The 16027-nt window shown below is 32.8% G+C and overlaps 1 protein-coding gene and 1 long non-coding RNA gene across 3 annotated transcripts; both read left to right on the top strand.

The window, feature by feature from the left end:
* Positions 1-1165: 1165 nt before the first annotated feature.
* Positions 1166-2355, top strand: LOC131631608 (aldehyde dehydrogenase family 7 member A1-like). Of its 2 annotated transcripts, XR_009292746.1 has the most exons (5): positions 1166-1426; positions 1689-1816; positions 1969-2041; positions 2130-2152; positions 2243-2355. XR_009292746.1 is itself a non-coding variant. In XM_058902393.1 (3 exons), exons 1-3 carry the CDS (start codon positions 1876-1878, stop codon positions 2342-2344), a joined length of 291 nt encoding a protein of 96 aa, XP_058758376.1. In that variant the 5' UTR covers position 1875; the 3' UTR covers positions 2345-2355. The 2 variants fall into 2 exon arrangements, 1 of the variants encoding a protein (XP_058758376.1); XM_058902393.1 differs by lacking the exons at positions 1166-1426; positions 1689-1816 and having other exon boundaries at positions 1875-2041.
* An 836-nt stretch (positions 2356-3191) lies between these two features.
* LOC131631607 (uncharacterized) lies at positions 3192-5070 on the top strand. Its single transcript, XR_009292745.1, has 4 exons — positions 3192-3632; positions 3706-4010; positions 4103-4150; positions 4560-5070. It is a non-coding gene; the product is annotated as an uncharacterized LOC131631607 (long non-coding RNA).
* Positions 5071-16027: the final 10957 nt, after the last annotated feature.

The raw sequence follows: 16027 nt of genomic DNA on the forward strand, positions 1-16027 counted from the left end.
TTATTCGTCTTCTCTCTCTTTCAACTTTGATTTTGATTTAGTTTTCAAAGTTTCAGGTTTCATGGTGTTGGCTCACGCGGAAGGGGAAAGATCCATCGCCGATGCAGTTTCTGATGATGCGTGGTGTTGGTTTTGGTGGACGGCAATTAATATTCTAAAAGAGGTTTGGTTTTATATATATTTGTTATTACTTTGTATGATTTGTTAAATTCTGTTTGGATAAGCTGTGACCTACGTTTGATGTGGGTTTATGTAGGTTCGATGATGAAGCACAAGTTTGCTTGACCATAAAAAAGAAAGGATGGAAATGAGAGAGATTGATCGGTTCTTTGTAGTATTTTGATTTTGTTTATGCTTTGAATTTCAGGTGGCGGTTCGTTTCGATTTGGATTTCTAATGCTGCCTCAGGTATAATGCTTAAATTTTTTAACCGCATTAAAGATTGTTTATTCGACGTTGTTGGAATTGAAATTCTGTTGAAATTATGCAGGATGGGAAAAGTACGAGAATAGTATAACATGGTATATCTTGCCATCATTTCAGTATTTGGATGGGCTTATAGCTTGCCACTTACATTCAGCATTCAGGTATAAATATAATCAACCGATTAACACTTCAGCTTTTGGCAGAAGAATGATAAGTAACACCGGTTTTCAACTCTAATTTAGGATTTTGCGTATCTTTATGATCCAAACAATGAGACTGCTGGAGCGTCATTCGTGAAGCTGAATCTTCTTCCATCATCACCAATGCAATCTAATTGATTCTACCTTAATTCCATTCTCTTCAGGTACATTTTCATTCAATTTTCAATCATGAGTTTCAATCCTCGGTTGATTTCATTTTATGCAAGAGGCTCTCAGGATATGAAGTGTGTTGGAATGCAGTATCTTGAAGTTGTTCGTAAGCTTAAGGAATGGGGGTTTCAACCTAAAAGGAGTATTTATTTGGCTTTTGCTCTTAATGAGGAGATTGGTGGACATGATGATGCTGAGAAGTTTTCTCTTTCTGGAGTTTTTCAGGATTTGAATGTTGGTACAACCCTTGATGAAGATAACTAAACATTGCCTCTTCTTAATTTTTTACTTTATAGCATAAACACTTATAGCACTTACATTGCCTCTTTATTCATTTCAACTTTGTATTCACTTTCAAACACACAGGGTTTCCTTCTCCGGACGACCATTGCAGGGCATTCTATGCAGAGAGGAGTCCGTGGTGGTTGGTGATCAAGGGTGTTGGGATTCCTGGGCATGGAGCCAAACTTTATGATAACTCTGCTATGGAGAATCTTTTGAAGAGTATTGAGACCATCCGAAAGTAGCGTGCCTCACAGTTTGACTTGATAAACTCCGGCTTGAAGGATCTTGGGGAAGTTGTTTCTATTAACCCGGTCTTTTTGAAAGCTGGAACTCCATCACCAATAGTAAGTCAATCATGGTTGTGGACAACTATTTAAACCTTTATGTAATACATACGATAGATCGTTCCATGAATAGAATAGAATCAAAAACACAATCTTGCTCAACATTTTTTTCACATTGTAGAGGAGTCTGCCTGCCAACTATGCTATGCTTACTTTTGAAATGACACTTCATTTCACATATTTGTGTATTAGCGCATTAAGAAATTCCAGCAATTGTCAAGGTTGAATTCCTCCGAATGATTATACTTTTGCTCTGTACCAGGGTTTTGTCATGAATTTGCATCAATCTGAAGCAGAAGCTGGATTTGATATTAGAGTGCCACCAACTACGGATACAAAATCACTGGAGAGGTGAATTGCCGAAGAGTGGGCGCCTACTTGGCGTAATATGTATAATCTCCTTATTCTGAGTTGATTATCTGTTGATTTACATTGTAAATGTCTTTAAAATGCAAAACGATTTCATATGTCAATTTTGCTTTATGATTTTTCTCTTCACATCCATGGAAACATTTGTAATTCTTTCATATTATTTGTTACAGGAAATTATTGATATGTGTGATTATTCTGTTGGGCTGAGCCGACAATTGAAGGGATCAATTATCCCATCAGAATGTAAGTTTTTTTATTTATGTTTTGATGCTAATTTCTTTCCTTGATGTTTTTGTTCTGAGTTAATTTTTTCAATGCTTTTGCTTTATAGGTCCAGAGCATATGATGTTTGAGGTTTGATATTAACCTGTGATTGTTCTATTATTTACTATTTGATCATGGGGGTTTATTTATGAAATTTAACTGTTTGATCTTACACTACAGGTATGGAACCCCCTGGGAACCGTAGGTGTAATCACTGCTTTCAATTTTCCATGTGCTGTAATAGGTATGCTTTTTGTTTTCCTATCTCAACACTCACATTAATAAACTTCTGGTCATGTATTCAAAACTTCAAGAAAACTACTTTGCATGTTCTAATGATTAAAATGTTATGTACATACCCTGATCATTTCTATTTTATCTTAGGATGAAATGCTTGCATTGCACTAGAAACTAAAATTGTTACAGCGTAATAAGATGGTGCTCCCTATGTTAGTGAAATTGAAATTGACAGGATCTGAATTTTGGTATAAATGAATTGGTGATCGAAGATGTGATAGTATGCGAGAAGTAGAAGAGAGCATAGTGTCATTGTCTGTGAGTAGTGTTCTCTTTGGAGCTTTAATCTAACACTACACATTGGAGCATGGTAGTAAGTTGACACCTATAGATAAGGATGTTGGTATATGTAGTTTGTAATGTACAGTGTTAAGTTCTTTAGCATTTGTATAGGTGGGTGTTAATTCGTATCTACACTTACTTTGCGAAGTAGTTCGTCTGTCGATCAATAAGCGAGGAACGAATGAAGGGGCTCCACAAGAGTTGTGGCAACAAGAGCTGAAATTGACTTGAAAATTGTGGCTGATGAGTATCAAAGGAGGGACAGTGTCCCTCTTGATCGTGCCATTGTTAAGGATACCACTGGTGACTATGAGAAAATGCTTTTGGCACTTTTAGGACATGATGATGCCGTTATTAGGAAGAGAGCAAAACTTGAATGTTTCTATCGATGTTTCGAGCCTGCTCTAAAACTATGCTCCAGTATTCAGGGAAGCCTTCCAAGGAGAATTATCTTTCATCAAAATGATGTCCCAATTCTACCGTCTTGGTTCGGTCGCTGTAGGATTTTCCGCTGCATTGGTGATTGAGTCATTAATTCGATAGCTTCCTTTTCGGCTTCGGTTATGAGGAATGCTCGATCCTTTTTCCGATTGAGCTGTTGTTTCTTCGTCGTCTTCTCGATCAGGTTTGAGCATTATTTTTTAGAATGGACCGGCGACGTAGTTTGTTTCTTTGGGCATTTGTTCTATTGGGTTTTTGTTGTGTTATGGTGCAGTCTTGGATATTTGCTCTATTATTGTGGTGCAGTCTTTGACGTCTAGGCATCGTGGAAGTATTAGTGCGGAAGATGGCGTGGGACTAATGTTATGGTGTGATTTCTATACCTGAATTTTCTCACTGGCTGCGTTTGAACAGAACAGTGCCGACATTGGTTGTGGGCTGATTTTTGAAGTGCCTTCTATTTTGTATTGCTTATATTTTGAATCTTTTATTTCAGGTTGCATGTGTACCATGTGTTTCCGTTGTTGGTGGAGTCATGTCTATGCTCATGGTAAGAGTTACTACCTATGTGTCTAACGCTTAGGGGTATTACAATGGCTAAGGTTGTTAACTTTGGTTTGCAGAGTGATGTCACTGGTGTTTTGACAAGGTTGTTGCGGTCTGAGATGGTTTCATCGACGTTGAGGTTGATGAGAGTGTTCCCCGTGGTGGTGGACATGAAGTTTTTGCGATAATGAGGTTGTAAAAAAGGTCCACGACCGTGAAAACCTCCGCGACAACGACGGCAGTGGTTAATATTCGGTCTCATCTTTGATTATATCATTTCTGTAGATGACATCGGGAACCTGTTTCTAAACCTGTATCTCAATCCCCACGACAAATTTTGCTTCCTTCATCATTGTATACAACGAGTCTCCCTAGCGATGAAGTGAGTTTGCTGTATAAATTTCTCTAATATTTACCAATAATTTCATTTTGAATTGTCCTAAATTAGTTTTAAAGTTATTCTTTGGAGTGCAGGGATTATAACATGAGTTACACACTGACACAGTCTTCATTCCAGTGTGGGTAAGTTCATGCCATTTTATTCTTACTTTTCCTTTTAAGTTTTATACAGGACATAACATTTTAACCATATATAGACACTTCCTAAACATTGCTTTGAATTGTGATTTTATTGTTGGTTTGTGTATATTGCTTGATTTGAATAATCTAGGTCTATCCTCTAGCAGATACTTGTGTTTTACTGGCTGAAATTTTGACTTTTTTTCCTTCATTTTATTATTTTGAAAAAACAACTTATGGTTTATGTATCATTTCCATGTACTCATAGTAAAATATAGTTGTAGACATATGTGGAATAATAACTCTTGAGTTAGATACTATTAGTGTAGATATTTTGGAAAATTATATTATTACATGTCTTCTGTTTTGGCCAAAATATGGTGTTGAGATCATCAAAAATTTCTTTAAATAGCATACTGTTCCAGACTGTACTTCAAGAGCTTCTATCGGCATAGCAGTCAGTGATACACCTATCGGTCCATTCGAATATCTCGGTAGCCAAAGACCGCATGGATATCAAAGCAGGGACATGACAGTTTTTAACGACGAAGACGGTGTCGCATATCTGATATACTCATCTGAAGGAAACAATGTAATGCACATTGGACCCTTGACTGCAGATTATCTCAATGTGACATCTGGTATGAGAAGGGTTTTCGTCAGACAGCGAAGAGAAAATAAATGTGATATCTATTAACATATATGAAAAATTTAGTCTACTATCAAGAACTTACATAATAACTAATCCTCATTGTGTTTATTCTTAACCACTTGACAGGGCCTAATTGAATTGCACAATTATCTCACAAGCGTTTATGAAGAAGGTGATGCAAGATCAACCTTAATCACTATTACTGTTTCAATTCATAGTGATTTCATCTCAGGCATGGACATAACCGATTTATTGTTTTTCGATTGTAGGTGAGGACACATGTGTCAGGCCTGATTGGAAAGAAGTTTTCACAATAATAGCTTCAAAACACCCGAATTCTACAGAAGGTAATAAATTGCTTGCAAAAAATGCAGAACCATTTCTCTTAAATTATAATATTGCATTTGCAATTACGATTGTAAACCTCAATTTAGTTTTTGTTACTCGATAATATTAGTAAGTTTTTAGCAAGAAAACGGTGCATAATACTTGCAGGTGTGTTTTATTGCGGGATGCCAGTGCTTGCGAAGGAGCTAAAAAGGCTGTCACTAGAGTTCAGTCATAAAACAACCACACCCTTTAAATTTCATAACGAGTACTTCTGAAATCGGAGCTTAAAATTAAAATGCTTTGTTTATTCTTATGTAACTATCAGCTAGATCCTTCTGGTTCTACTTTTCTTGCATTGGATGATAATAGACTTTGTAGGTGGGATATGCATGACCGTCACTGAATAGTTCAGCATCTTGCTAATTCTAACTCCAAAATGAGTAACCTGTGTTGAATTTGGCACAGCCATTGACCTAATTGTTACCTATTATTGTAGCTTAATTACTGACATTTTAGATGTTTCATTTTTTTTAGACAAGATTAGATGTTTCATTTTAAAATATATAAAACCTACAGATGACGTTTGAACTCAATTTTATAAAACATATATTAACTTATAACAATGAGTGAAATTTCTTTTTTGTGTGTAGTTTTAATTGAATGTTACTCCCTCTGTCCCAAAATAAGTGTCACATTTACTTTTTAGATTCATTGAATATTTAATGTATCTGGTCTCTATACAGACTAGATACATTAAATATTCAATGAACTTAAAAAGTAAATGTGACACTTATTTTGGGACGGAGGGAGTATTAAATATCAATAAACTAACTTATATACATATAAAATATTTTACAAATTTTTTTAGTAAGAATATTCAATCTATTACTGATACGACTAATTTAATAAAGGAAAATGCTAATTGTTAAGAAAACATAAAAACAAGAAAAACAAGAATAAATCTCAACCATTCATTATCACCACCACCCCATGATTCCTATTAAAAAGGAAATTAAATTAAAAATAAATTAAAACTTTCCCTATAATATAGTGACATGTGTTCATTCTTGTATTTCTTCTCCAAATTCCTTCGTACTAAATAGCATTACTCTTTAATAAAAGTATTTTTTAAATCTCACAAGCTTTTTTTAGTAAAAATATTCAAAAGACTAATTTAATGATTTATTTAATATAATATTAAATATTAAAATAGTTGTCTTAATTGTGAAAAATACTAAAATTAATCATATATAATACCAAATATTTGATATAATACAATACCATATATATATATATATATATATATATATATATATATATATATATATATATATATATATATATATATATATATATATATATATATATATATATATATATATATATATATATATAGGCATATCATATGAGAATGTCTTTTTTATGTGAGAATGAGAATGAATCTGAACCATTGGATTTTAAAATAAATGGTGGAGATTATGGGCGAATCTTTTTTTCTCTTATATATATATATATATATATATATATCCAAGAACATTAATTTATTTATTAAAATATTGAATATTAACGAAAACATGAAATTAGTGATCAAAATATTAAATATTAACGGGAACGTGAAGTTACTGATCAAATATTTTATATTAACAGGAACATGAATTTACTGATGAAAATATTAAATATTAACTAAAACATAAAATTACTGATCAAAATATTGAATAATAACGGAAACATGAAATTACTGATCAAAACATTAAATATTAACGGAAACATAAAATTATTAATCAAAAATTGAATATTAATAAGAACATGAAGTTACTGATCAAAATATTGAATATCAACGGGACCATAGAGTAACTGATCAAAATTTTGAATATTAACGAAAACCTTAAGTTACTTATAGAATTTTTTAATATTAACGGGAACAAATTTGGAATAAACGAAAACATGAAGTTACCGATCAAAATAATGAATATTAACGAGAACATAAAGTTATTGATCAAAATATTGAAGGTTAAAAAACATGAAGTTACAAAACAAAGTATTGGCCTACAAGAGAGCTGATAGTTTGAGATTGGGCTAATAATTTATAGTTATATATATGGCATATATATATATGGCATATCATATGAGAATGTCTTTTTTATGTGAGAATGAGAATGAATCTGAACCATTGGATTTTAAAATAAATGGTGGAGATTATGGGCGAATCTTTTTTTCTCTTATATATATATATATATATATATATATATATATATATATATATATATATATATATATATCCAAGAACATTAATTTATTTATTAAAATATTGAATATTAACGAAAACATGAAATTAGTGATCAAAATATTAAATATTAACGGGAACGTGAAGTTACTGATCAAATATTTTATATTAACAGGAACATGAATTTACTGATGAAAATATTAAATATTAACTAAAACATAAAATTACTGATCAAAATATTGAATAATAACGGAAACATGAAATTACTGATCAAAACATTGAATATTAACGGAAACATAAAATTATTAATCAAAGCATTGAATATTAATAAGAACATGAAGTTACTGATCAAAATATTGAATATCAACGGGACCATAGAGTAACTGATCAAAATTTTGAATATTAACGAAAACATTAAGTTACTTATCAAATTTTTTAATATTAACGGGAACAAATTTGGAATAAACGAAAACATGAAGTTACCGATCAAAATAATGAATATTAACGAGAACATAAAGTTATTGATCAAAATATTGAAGGTTAAAAAACATGAAGTTACAAAACAAAGTATTGGCCTACAAGAGAGCTGATAGTTTGAGATTGGGCTAATAATTTATAGTTATATATATGGCATATATATATATGGCATATCATATGAGAATGTCTTTTTTATGTGAGAATGAGAATGAATCTGAACCATTGGATTTTAAAATAAATGGTGGAGATTATGGGCGAATCTTTTTTTCTCTTATATATATATATATATCCAAGAACATTAATTTATTTATTAAAATATTGAATATTAACGAAAACATGAAATTAGTGATCAAAATATTAAATATTAACGGGAACGTGAAGTTACTGATCAAATATTTTATATTAACAGGAACATGAATTTACTGATGAAAATATTAAATATTAACTAAAACATAAAATTACTGATCAAAATATTGAATAATAACGGAAACATGAAATTACTGATCAAAACATTAAATATTAACGGAAACATAAAATTATTAATCAAAAATTGAATATTAATAAGAACATGAAGTTACTGATCAAAATATTGAATATCAACGGGACCATAGAGTAACTGATCAAAATTTTGAATATTAACGAAAACATTAAGTTACTTATCAAATTTTTTAATATTAACGGGAACAAATTTGGAATAAACGAAAACATGAAGTTACCGATCAAAATAATGAATATTAACGAGAACATAAAGTTATTGATCAAAATATTGAAGGTTAAAAAACATGAAGTTACAAAACAAAGTATTGGCCTACAAGAGAGCTGATAGTTTGAGATTGGGCTAATAATTTATAGTTATATATATGGCATATATATATATGGCATATCATATGAGAATGTCTTTTTTATGTGAGAATGAGAATGAATCTGAACCATTGGATTTTAAAATAAATGGTGGAGATTATGGGCGAATCTTTTTTTCTCTTATATATATATATATATATATATATATATATATATATATATATATATATATATATATATATATATATATATATATATATCCAAGAACATTAATTTATTTATTAAAATATTGAATATTAACGAAAACATGAAATTAGTGATCAAAATATTAAATATTAACGGGAACGTGAAGTTACTGATCAAATATTTTATATTAACAGGAACATGAATTTACAAATGAAAATATTAAATATTAACTAAAACATAAAATTACTGATCAAAATATTGAATAATAACGGAAACATGAAATTACTGATCAAAACATTGAATATTAACGGAAACATAAAATTATTAATCAAAGCATTGAATATTAATAAGAACATGAAGTTACTGATCAAAATATTGAATATCAACGGGACCATAGAGTAACTGATCAAAATTTTGAATATTAACGAAAACATTAAATTACTTATCAAATTTTTTAATATTAACGGGAACAAATTTGGAATAAACGAAAACATGAAGTTACCGATCAAAATAATGAATATTAACGAGAACATAAAGTTATTGATCAAAATATTGAAGGTTAAAAAACATGAAGTTACAAAACAAAGTATTGGCCTACAAGAGAGCTGATAGTTTGAGATTGGGCTAATAATTTATAGTTATAATTGAGCCAAAATAATTAATTTTCTCCTTAGCTAGCCAAAAATAATCGATTCTCCTTAACTGATAGTTTGAAATTGGTCTAATAGTTTGTAGTTTAATCAATTATATTAAATAGTTATCACTAATTGAATTATATAATTTGATTGAATATTTCTTCATTATAATTTGTGAATTTGCGATTTTAAAACTTTTCCTTCATTATAATTTGTCAAATAAAATATTACTATTTTTATAACTTTTTCAATTTTACCCAAAACTTAATCTTTTACTAATATCTTTTATTTTTCTCAATCACAATGCGCGAAAACGACGGGTACCCGTGCGAACGCACGGGTAAGATATTAGCGGTAACATAAAGTTACTGGTCAAAGTATTGTTCTATTAATTATGTATTTTGAATGAATCATTATTATAAATGGAGTTTGTAGTGGTTTTTCATTGGCCTACAAGAGAGAGCTGATAGTTTGAGATTGGACTAATAGTTTGTAGTTATAATTGAGCCAAAATAATTAATTTTCTCCTTAGCTAGCCAAAAATAATTGATTCTTCTTAGCTGATAGTTTGAGATTGGTAATAGTTTGTAGTTTAATCAATTATATTAAATAGTTATCACTAATTGAATTATATAATTTGATTGAATATTTCTTTATTATAATTTGTGAATTTGCGATTTTAAAATTTTTTCTTCATTATAATTTGTCAAATAAAATATTACTATTTTTATAATTTTTTCAATTTTACCTGAAACTTAATCTCTTACTAATATCTTTTATTTTTCTCAATCACAATGCGCGAAAACGACGGGTACCCGTGCGAACGCACGGGTAAGACACTAGTTGCTTATAAAAAACTATTCTATGTATTCTCCTTAATTACGTAAAGAAGATGTTCTTATTGTTATGGTTTTATTATTATTATTATTATTATTATTATTATTATCATGAAAGTATGGTCATGGAGCAATCATTTATTCACATACTTGTATTAGGTGTACTACATAGAAGAAAACCTCATATTTATTTCCATATACATAAAAGGAAAAGAAATTGAAGAAAGGTTAGGTATAAAATAAAGATACTTCACATGAAGTAAAAGTTTAAGTTGAGAGTACTTGTGATACTGAATAAATATAGCATGGGAAAGGTGATCATAATTTTTTTTGTTCACAAGCTTATCAACATTTGATGGAAGATACACCTGTCATATTTGATGCATATCCTCTTATTTTCTTTAGAGAAAAGTACCCCCCCCAGTCTGAGGGAGGATCCACCTTAGTGAAAGCATGATCCGGACCGCCCTTTCCGACGAAGGAAAAGAAAGTATCCAATGTCTCTTAATCTTCCTGCACAAAAGAGTTGTCTCTTATCTCATTCTGAGTTCTTGGGCGATAGTTTTCCATCATAAAGAGAATGCCAACATATAAAAAGAAACAACCATAAATGGGAGCATGAGGTCCATATAAATTTAAGCTTTGCATCCCTGTCAAAGGTCATCTATGGAGAAGGATTTCACTAAGTGCCATATAAGAAGGACCAAAAGCCTTAGCATATTTTTAAAGTAGATATTTCCATCCAACATTCGACCCTCGTGGGAAATTTACTCCTTCAAACTAGCCATAACTCATAGTGCATTCAGAACGATTGAAATTGACATATAATTACTTATCACACAGTTGGCTAATGCTTATGAGATTTACAGTGAGAGCTTCAATAAGGAGAACATCATCCAGACAAGGGAGGTCTAGATAATCCAAGTTTCCTTTTCCACGATTTTCTTTTAGCCCCATCACGAAAGTTAACATAGTTATTTGAGTAAGACTTCAGATCTTTCAAGTAGTTCTTTTCCCCAATCTTGTGTCTTGAGCAACCATTGTAAAAATTCAAGTCTTCCATGTAGAAAGCTCTAAAGAAGGTGTAGGCTATGTGGCTTGTAGTTTCTTCATTAGCTTTCCACCCTTGTAAGATAGGCTTTGTCTTGAAGTAAAACATTAATTTTTTTCTTTTTGTTTGTCACCAGCTATGTGAGGGAAAATGTGTATTTTCATGATGTCAAGAGCTTGTGAACTTGACACAATCAATGTGGAAACAAAGGAATCAAATGGATGCATTAAGGAAAGGCATTTTTGGCAAAATTCAGTCAACAGGTCGACACATTAATGTTATAGGTCGACCTATTTGGTGGACTTAATAAAAATGTTGTGTAGGAGCAGAATGCATCGACGCATTGCTAACTCAGGTCGACGCATGGCATTTTGAGGAAATCTCGGGTATGCGCACGCCGACCCTACAGGTCGACGCATGGAATTTTAGGAAAACCTCGGGTATGCGCACGCCGACCCTTCAGGTCGACACATGTGTCATGTTTGATCAAAAAACAAGTACAAGACTACAACAGGTCGACCTACACAAATGGACAGGTCAACCTATCGCTAAAATTACTGGTTTTTCTGCTGAGTTTAAGTGGCTAATGCAAAGGGTGTGGTATAAATATTCTTTGATCATTCTCAAGAAAAATCAACAAGAAACGTGAAAGATATACTCAAGCTTCTTCTCATCTTCAACCATTCGCTTATTGATAGAAAATCACACATAATAATCTTTTTCGATCGGAGTAAGGAACGTGCATTGATAAGGTTCGACGGTAGACTATTGTCTTGTTCGAGTGAAGATTGTTGTGGGTGTTTCTTGTATAAAACCTTAGGGTTTTTCCTTCTACATCAAGGGTTTGATTTGAAGGTTTTTGACGATCGCTTCGCTTTGGGTTCAATTCAGCCGAGCATAAGGAATTGAGGGATTGTAGATTCGCTCATCAAATTTGCTACAACCGGAGGATTGAAAAAGGAAGGATCGGGGTCTTGATCGGTGAAGATCATTGACAATGACTTGGTTCTACTTGAATCAAGGGGAGGAAAGAATTGTATTCAATTTTACTGCATGTGTGTAGTTTGTGATTGGTAAACTCTTTCCTTGTTAAACATTTTGCAATCAAATAAAACTTTCCTAATTTCATTTGAACTTAGGGGCAGACGTACTCCTGCGAGGACGATAGAGGAACTGCCTTAACAAATCTCATGTTCTTTATCATCTTTAGTTTTATCTTTTCAATATTCGTTTTCGGTAAAAATTCATAGTTGAGCTAAAATTGAAGCTTGGTGAAAATTGCTCACCAAGTGTTTGATAAAAGTACACACTCAATTTTTGTTCAATTTGAGTTAAACAGATCAGTGCGAGTAAGACTCTTTTAAGTGTGTATGCTAGCCAATTGATAATTTCGTTAAAGCGAGTAATTAAAATTCACCGTTTTCATCCGTTTCGGTTATTGCACATATCCGGTCCCCGATAACTTGATCGTTCAAGACGATAAGTTTGATTCCGGGGAATCACGTTTCAAAAGCTAAATTTTTCTTAAGTCGAAAAAAGGTGGCATATAACTTTTTAGAAAATGGAGAACGGTCAAAAAGGGGCGTATAATAAAGCGTCTGTTTTCACTGGAGAAAACTATAGTTAATGGAAAGACTGTATGTGCATTCATATCAACTCCGTTGATAGAAAAATCTGGGATGTCATCGTCAATGGTCCTATGGCTATCACCATAACCAACGATGCAGGAGTTACCAGACCTAAACCTCAAGCACAATGGGATGAAAAAGATGAAAAGAATTACGCGTATGATTGGAAAGCTAGAAACATGATTATAGCTTCCTTAGGGGTCGATGAGTACTTTCGCGTATCACATTGCCAAAAGGCTAAGGAAATGTGGGATGCATTACAAGTCGCCCATGAAGGAACTAATGATGTTAAGCTAGCTAGAATCAATACTTTGACGCAAGAGGTTGATCTCTTTCACATGAAGCAAGGTTAAACCATTGCAGAAATGCAAAAGAGATTTTCTCATATTATCAATCGTTTACACACTTTGGGACACATTACTCCCAATGCTGTAGCTACTAATAAAGTTTTGAGATGTCTTAGTAGGGAATGGCAACCTAAGGTCACGGCAATCAAAGAAGCCAACGATCTCTCTACATTGGATCTCACGGCTCTATTTGGAAAGCTTGAAGAACATGAGCAAGATCTCATGAACCTAAACAAGCACGAAAAGAAAGAAAAGAAAGAGAAGTCAAAGGACACCGAAAAGAAGTCTATTGCTCTAAAGGCTTCAAGTTCAAAGTCATCCACCAAAGATACGTGTGATAGTGAATCTAGTGACGAGGATGATAGTCCGGATGAAGATATAGGTTTGTTCATGAGAAGGTATAATAAGTATCTTCGAAAGAATGAACTCAAACACTCGGACAACAATCTAGTCGACTATAGACGTCAAGCAAAGCCTAACAAGCAAGATGAGAGTAAGAAGACTAAACCTAGAGGATCTTGTTACAATTGCGGTAAGACGAGTCACTACAAGCCAGATTGCCCCTCGCTTAAGAAAGATAAGGCAAAAAGCAAACCTCAAAAGAAGAAAACAAAAGGTAGAAGAGCCTACATCGCTTGGGAGAGTGATAGTGACTCATCTAGCAAAGAAAGCTCGAGTGATGAAGAGGAAACAATCAACCTATGTCTCATGGCACATCAAAAGAAGAAAAAGATTGTAAGTCATGAGAAATATAATAATGTTGATGCTATGTCTTATTTTGAATTAAAACATGTCTTTGATACTTTACATCATGAAGCTAAGTAAGCCTTTCAACGCTTAGCTTCAAATAAAAAGATTTTCAAATACCTTGAGAAGAAAGTTTCTGATTCCGAAAAGGAAGTAGAAACTCTCAAGGAATCTATGATTGAAAGTATCAAAGACAAAAGCGAAGATGACAAGAGTTCTTGGTTTAGATGGGGAGGATGTGAAACTTGTCACATTTGGCAAAAAGAAGTCAAAACTATCAAAGCAAAATTAGACAAGGCTTCACAACCTAAAATTACATATGCCATTGATCGATCACATTTCAAAAATAGTATGATAAATTCATATCAACGATACACTTATGTGATAAAAGATCAATCTAGCAAATGTAATGACCATTTAAACTCAACATGTCTATATTGTTGCAAAAGGGGTCATACCATTAGAAAATGTCGCTTTAGGAGATTTTTGGTTCCCAAAGGCATTTTCAAATGGATTCCCAAGAGAAACCTTTGTTTCACTCACACATAAGGACCCAATGAAAATTGGGTACCTATTTCCCTTGTTTAAATTTGTAGGTGGAATGTCTTGAGCCATCCGAGAAAAGATGGTTTCTAGATAGCGGATGCTCAAGACATATGACGGGTGACTTATCTTTATTCTATGACTTTGTGGCTAAGAAGAAAGGATTTGTGACCTATGGTGATAACAACAAGGGTGCAATACTCGGTAAAGGTAGTGTAGGTATCTCAACTGAGAGTATACTTAAGGATCCGAATGCTAAGCTTGAGAAAGATAAAGATTGCCTCTCACCCGAGAATATTAAAGAGGAGGTGGATCAAGCACCTAAAGAGAAAGTGGAAGACCAACCAAGTGACAAAAGTGATCTTCCTCTTGAATGGAAATCCTCTAAGGACCACCCTATGGAGAACATTCTAGGAGACATATCAAAAGGAGTAACAACACGGTCAAGGATAAGTAACTTTTGTTTTTATTATTCTTTCGTCTCTCAAATTGAGCCTAAAAACTCCAAAGATGCATTAGTCAATGAGCATTGGTATTTAGCTATGCAAGAAGAGCTGAACCAGTTTAAGAGACATGAGGTTTGGGACCTTGTCCCTCCTCCGCGAGACAATCGAGTAATTGGCACTAAATGGGTGTTTAGGAACAAACTAGACGAAAACGGGATTATTACTCGCAACAAGGCTCGTCTTGTTGCTCAAGGGTATAGCCAAGAGGAAGGGATCGATTATGAGGAGACTTATGCTCCGATCGCCCGACTCGAAGTAATACGCTTGTTGATTGCATTTGCATGTTCACAAAACTTTAAGCTATATCAAATGGACGTTAAGAGTGCTTTTCTAAATGGGTTTATTAATGAAGAGGTCTATGTATCTCAACCTCCCGGCTTTGAAAATGTTGATTATCCCGATCATGTTTATAAACTTAAGCGTGCCTTGTACGGTCTTAAACAAGCTCCAAGAGCTTGGTACGAGCGGCTTAGTAACTTTTTGATAAATCAAGGTTTCTCAAGAGGAAAGGTAGATACCACTCTATTCATTAAAAGACATGAAAAGCATTCTATATTGGTTCAAGTGTATGTTGATGATATTATTTTTGGGTCTACTAACATGACTCTTGTCAAGGAGTTTTCTAAGCTTATGCAGGGAGAATTTGAGATGAGCATGATGGGTGAACTAAACTACTTTCTTGGACTCCAAATAAATAAACTAAAGGAAGGCACATTTGTGAGTCAAACTAAGTATTTTCAAGAGCTTATCAAACGCTTTGACATGGCAAAGTCAAAGGCCATTAACACCCCAATGCCTACCGCGGTCAATCTTGATCGGGATGAACATGGTAACAATACCTGGAAGCATGTCGGTCTATTTCCACTAAGTGATGATGCGATAACTGTGACAGATACAAATGTGATGGCACAATTCGA

This window comes from Vicia villosa, unplaced genomic scaffold (genome assembly GCF_029867415.1).
Source record: "Vicia villosa cultivar HV-30 ecotype Madison, WI unplaced genomic scaffold, Vvil1.0 ctg.000848F_1_1_3, whole genome shotgun sequence".
Taxonomy (NCBI): domain Eukaryota; kingdom Viridiplantae; phylum Streptophyta; class Magnoliopsida; order Fabales; family Fabaceae; genus Vicia; species Vicia villosa.

Bases quoted from the DNA above. Each gene is read 5' to 3' on its own strand.
- LOC131631608 (XM_058902393.1), top strand. From the start codon at position 1,876: ATGCAAAACGATTTCATATGTCAATTTTGCTTTATGATTTTTCTCTTC. The intron at 2,042-2,129 runs GTAAGTTTTTTT...TTTGCTTTATAG, and splicing joins ATCAATTATCCCATCAGAAT to GTCCAGAGCATATGATGTTT. The intron at 2,153-2,242 runs GTTTGATATTAA...CTTACACTACAG, and splicing joins CAGAGCATATGATGTTTGAG to GTATGGAACCCCCTGGGAAC.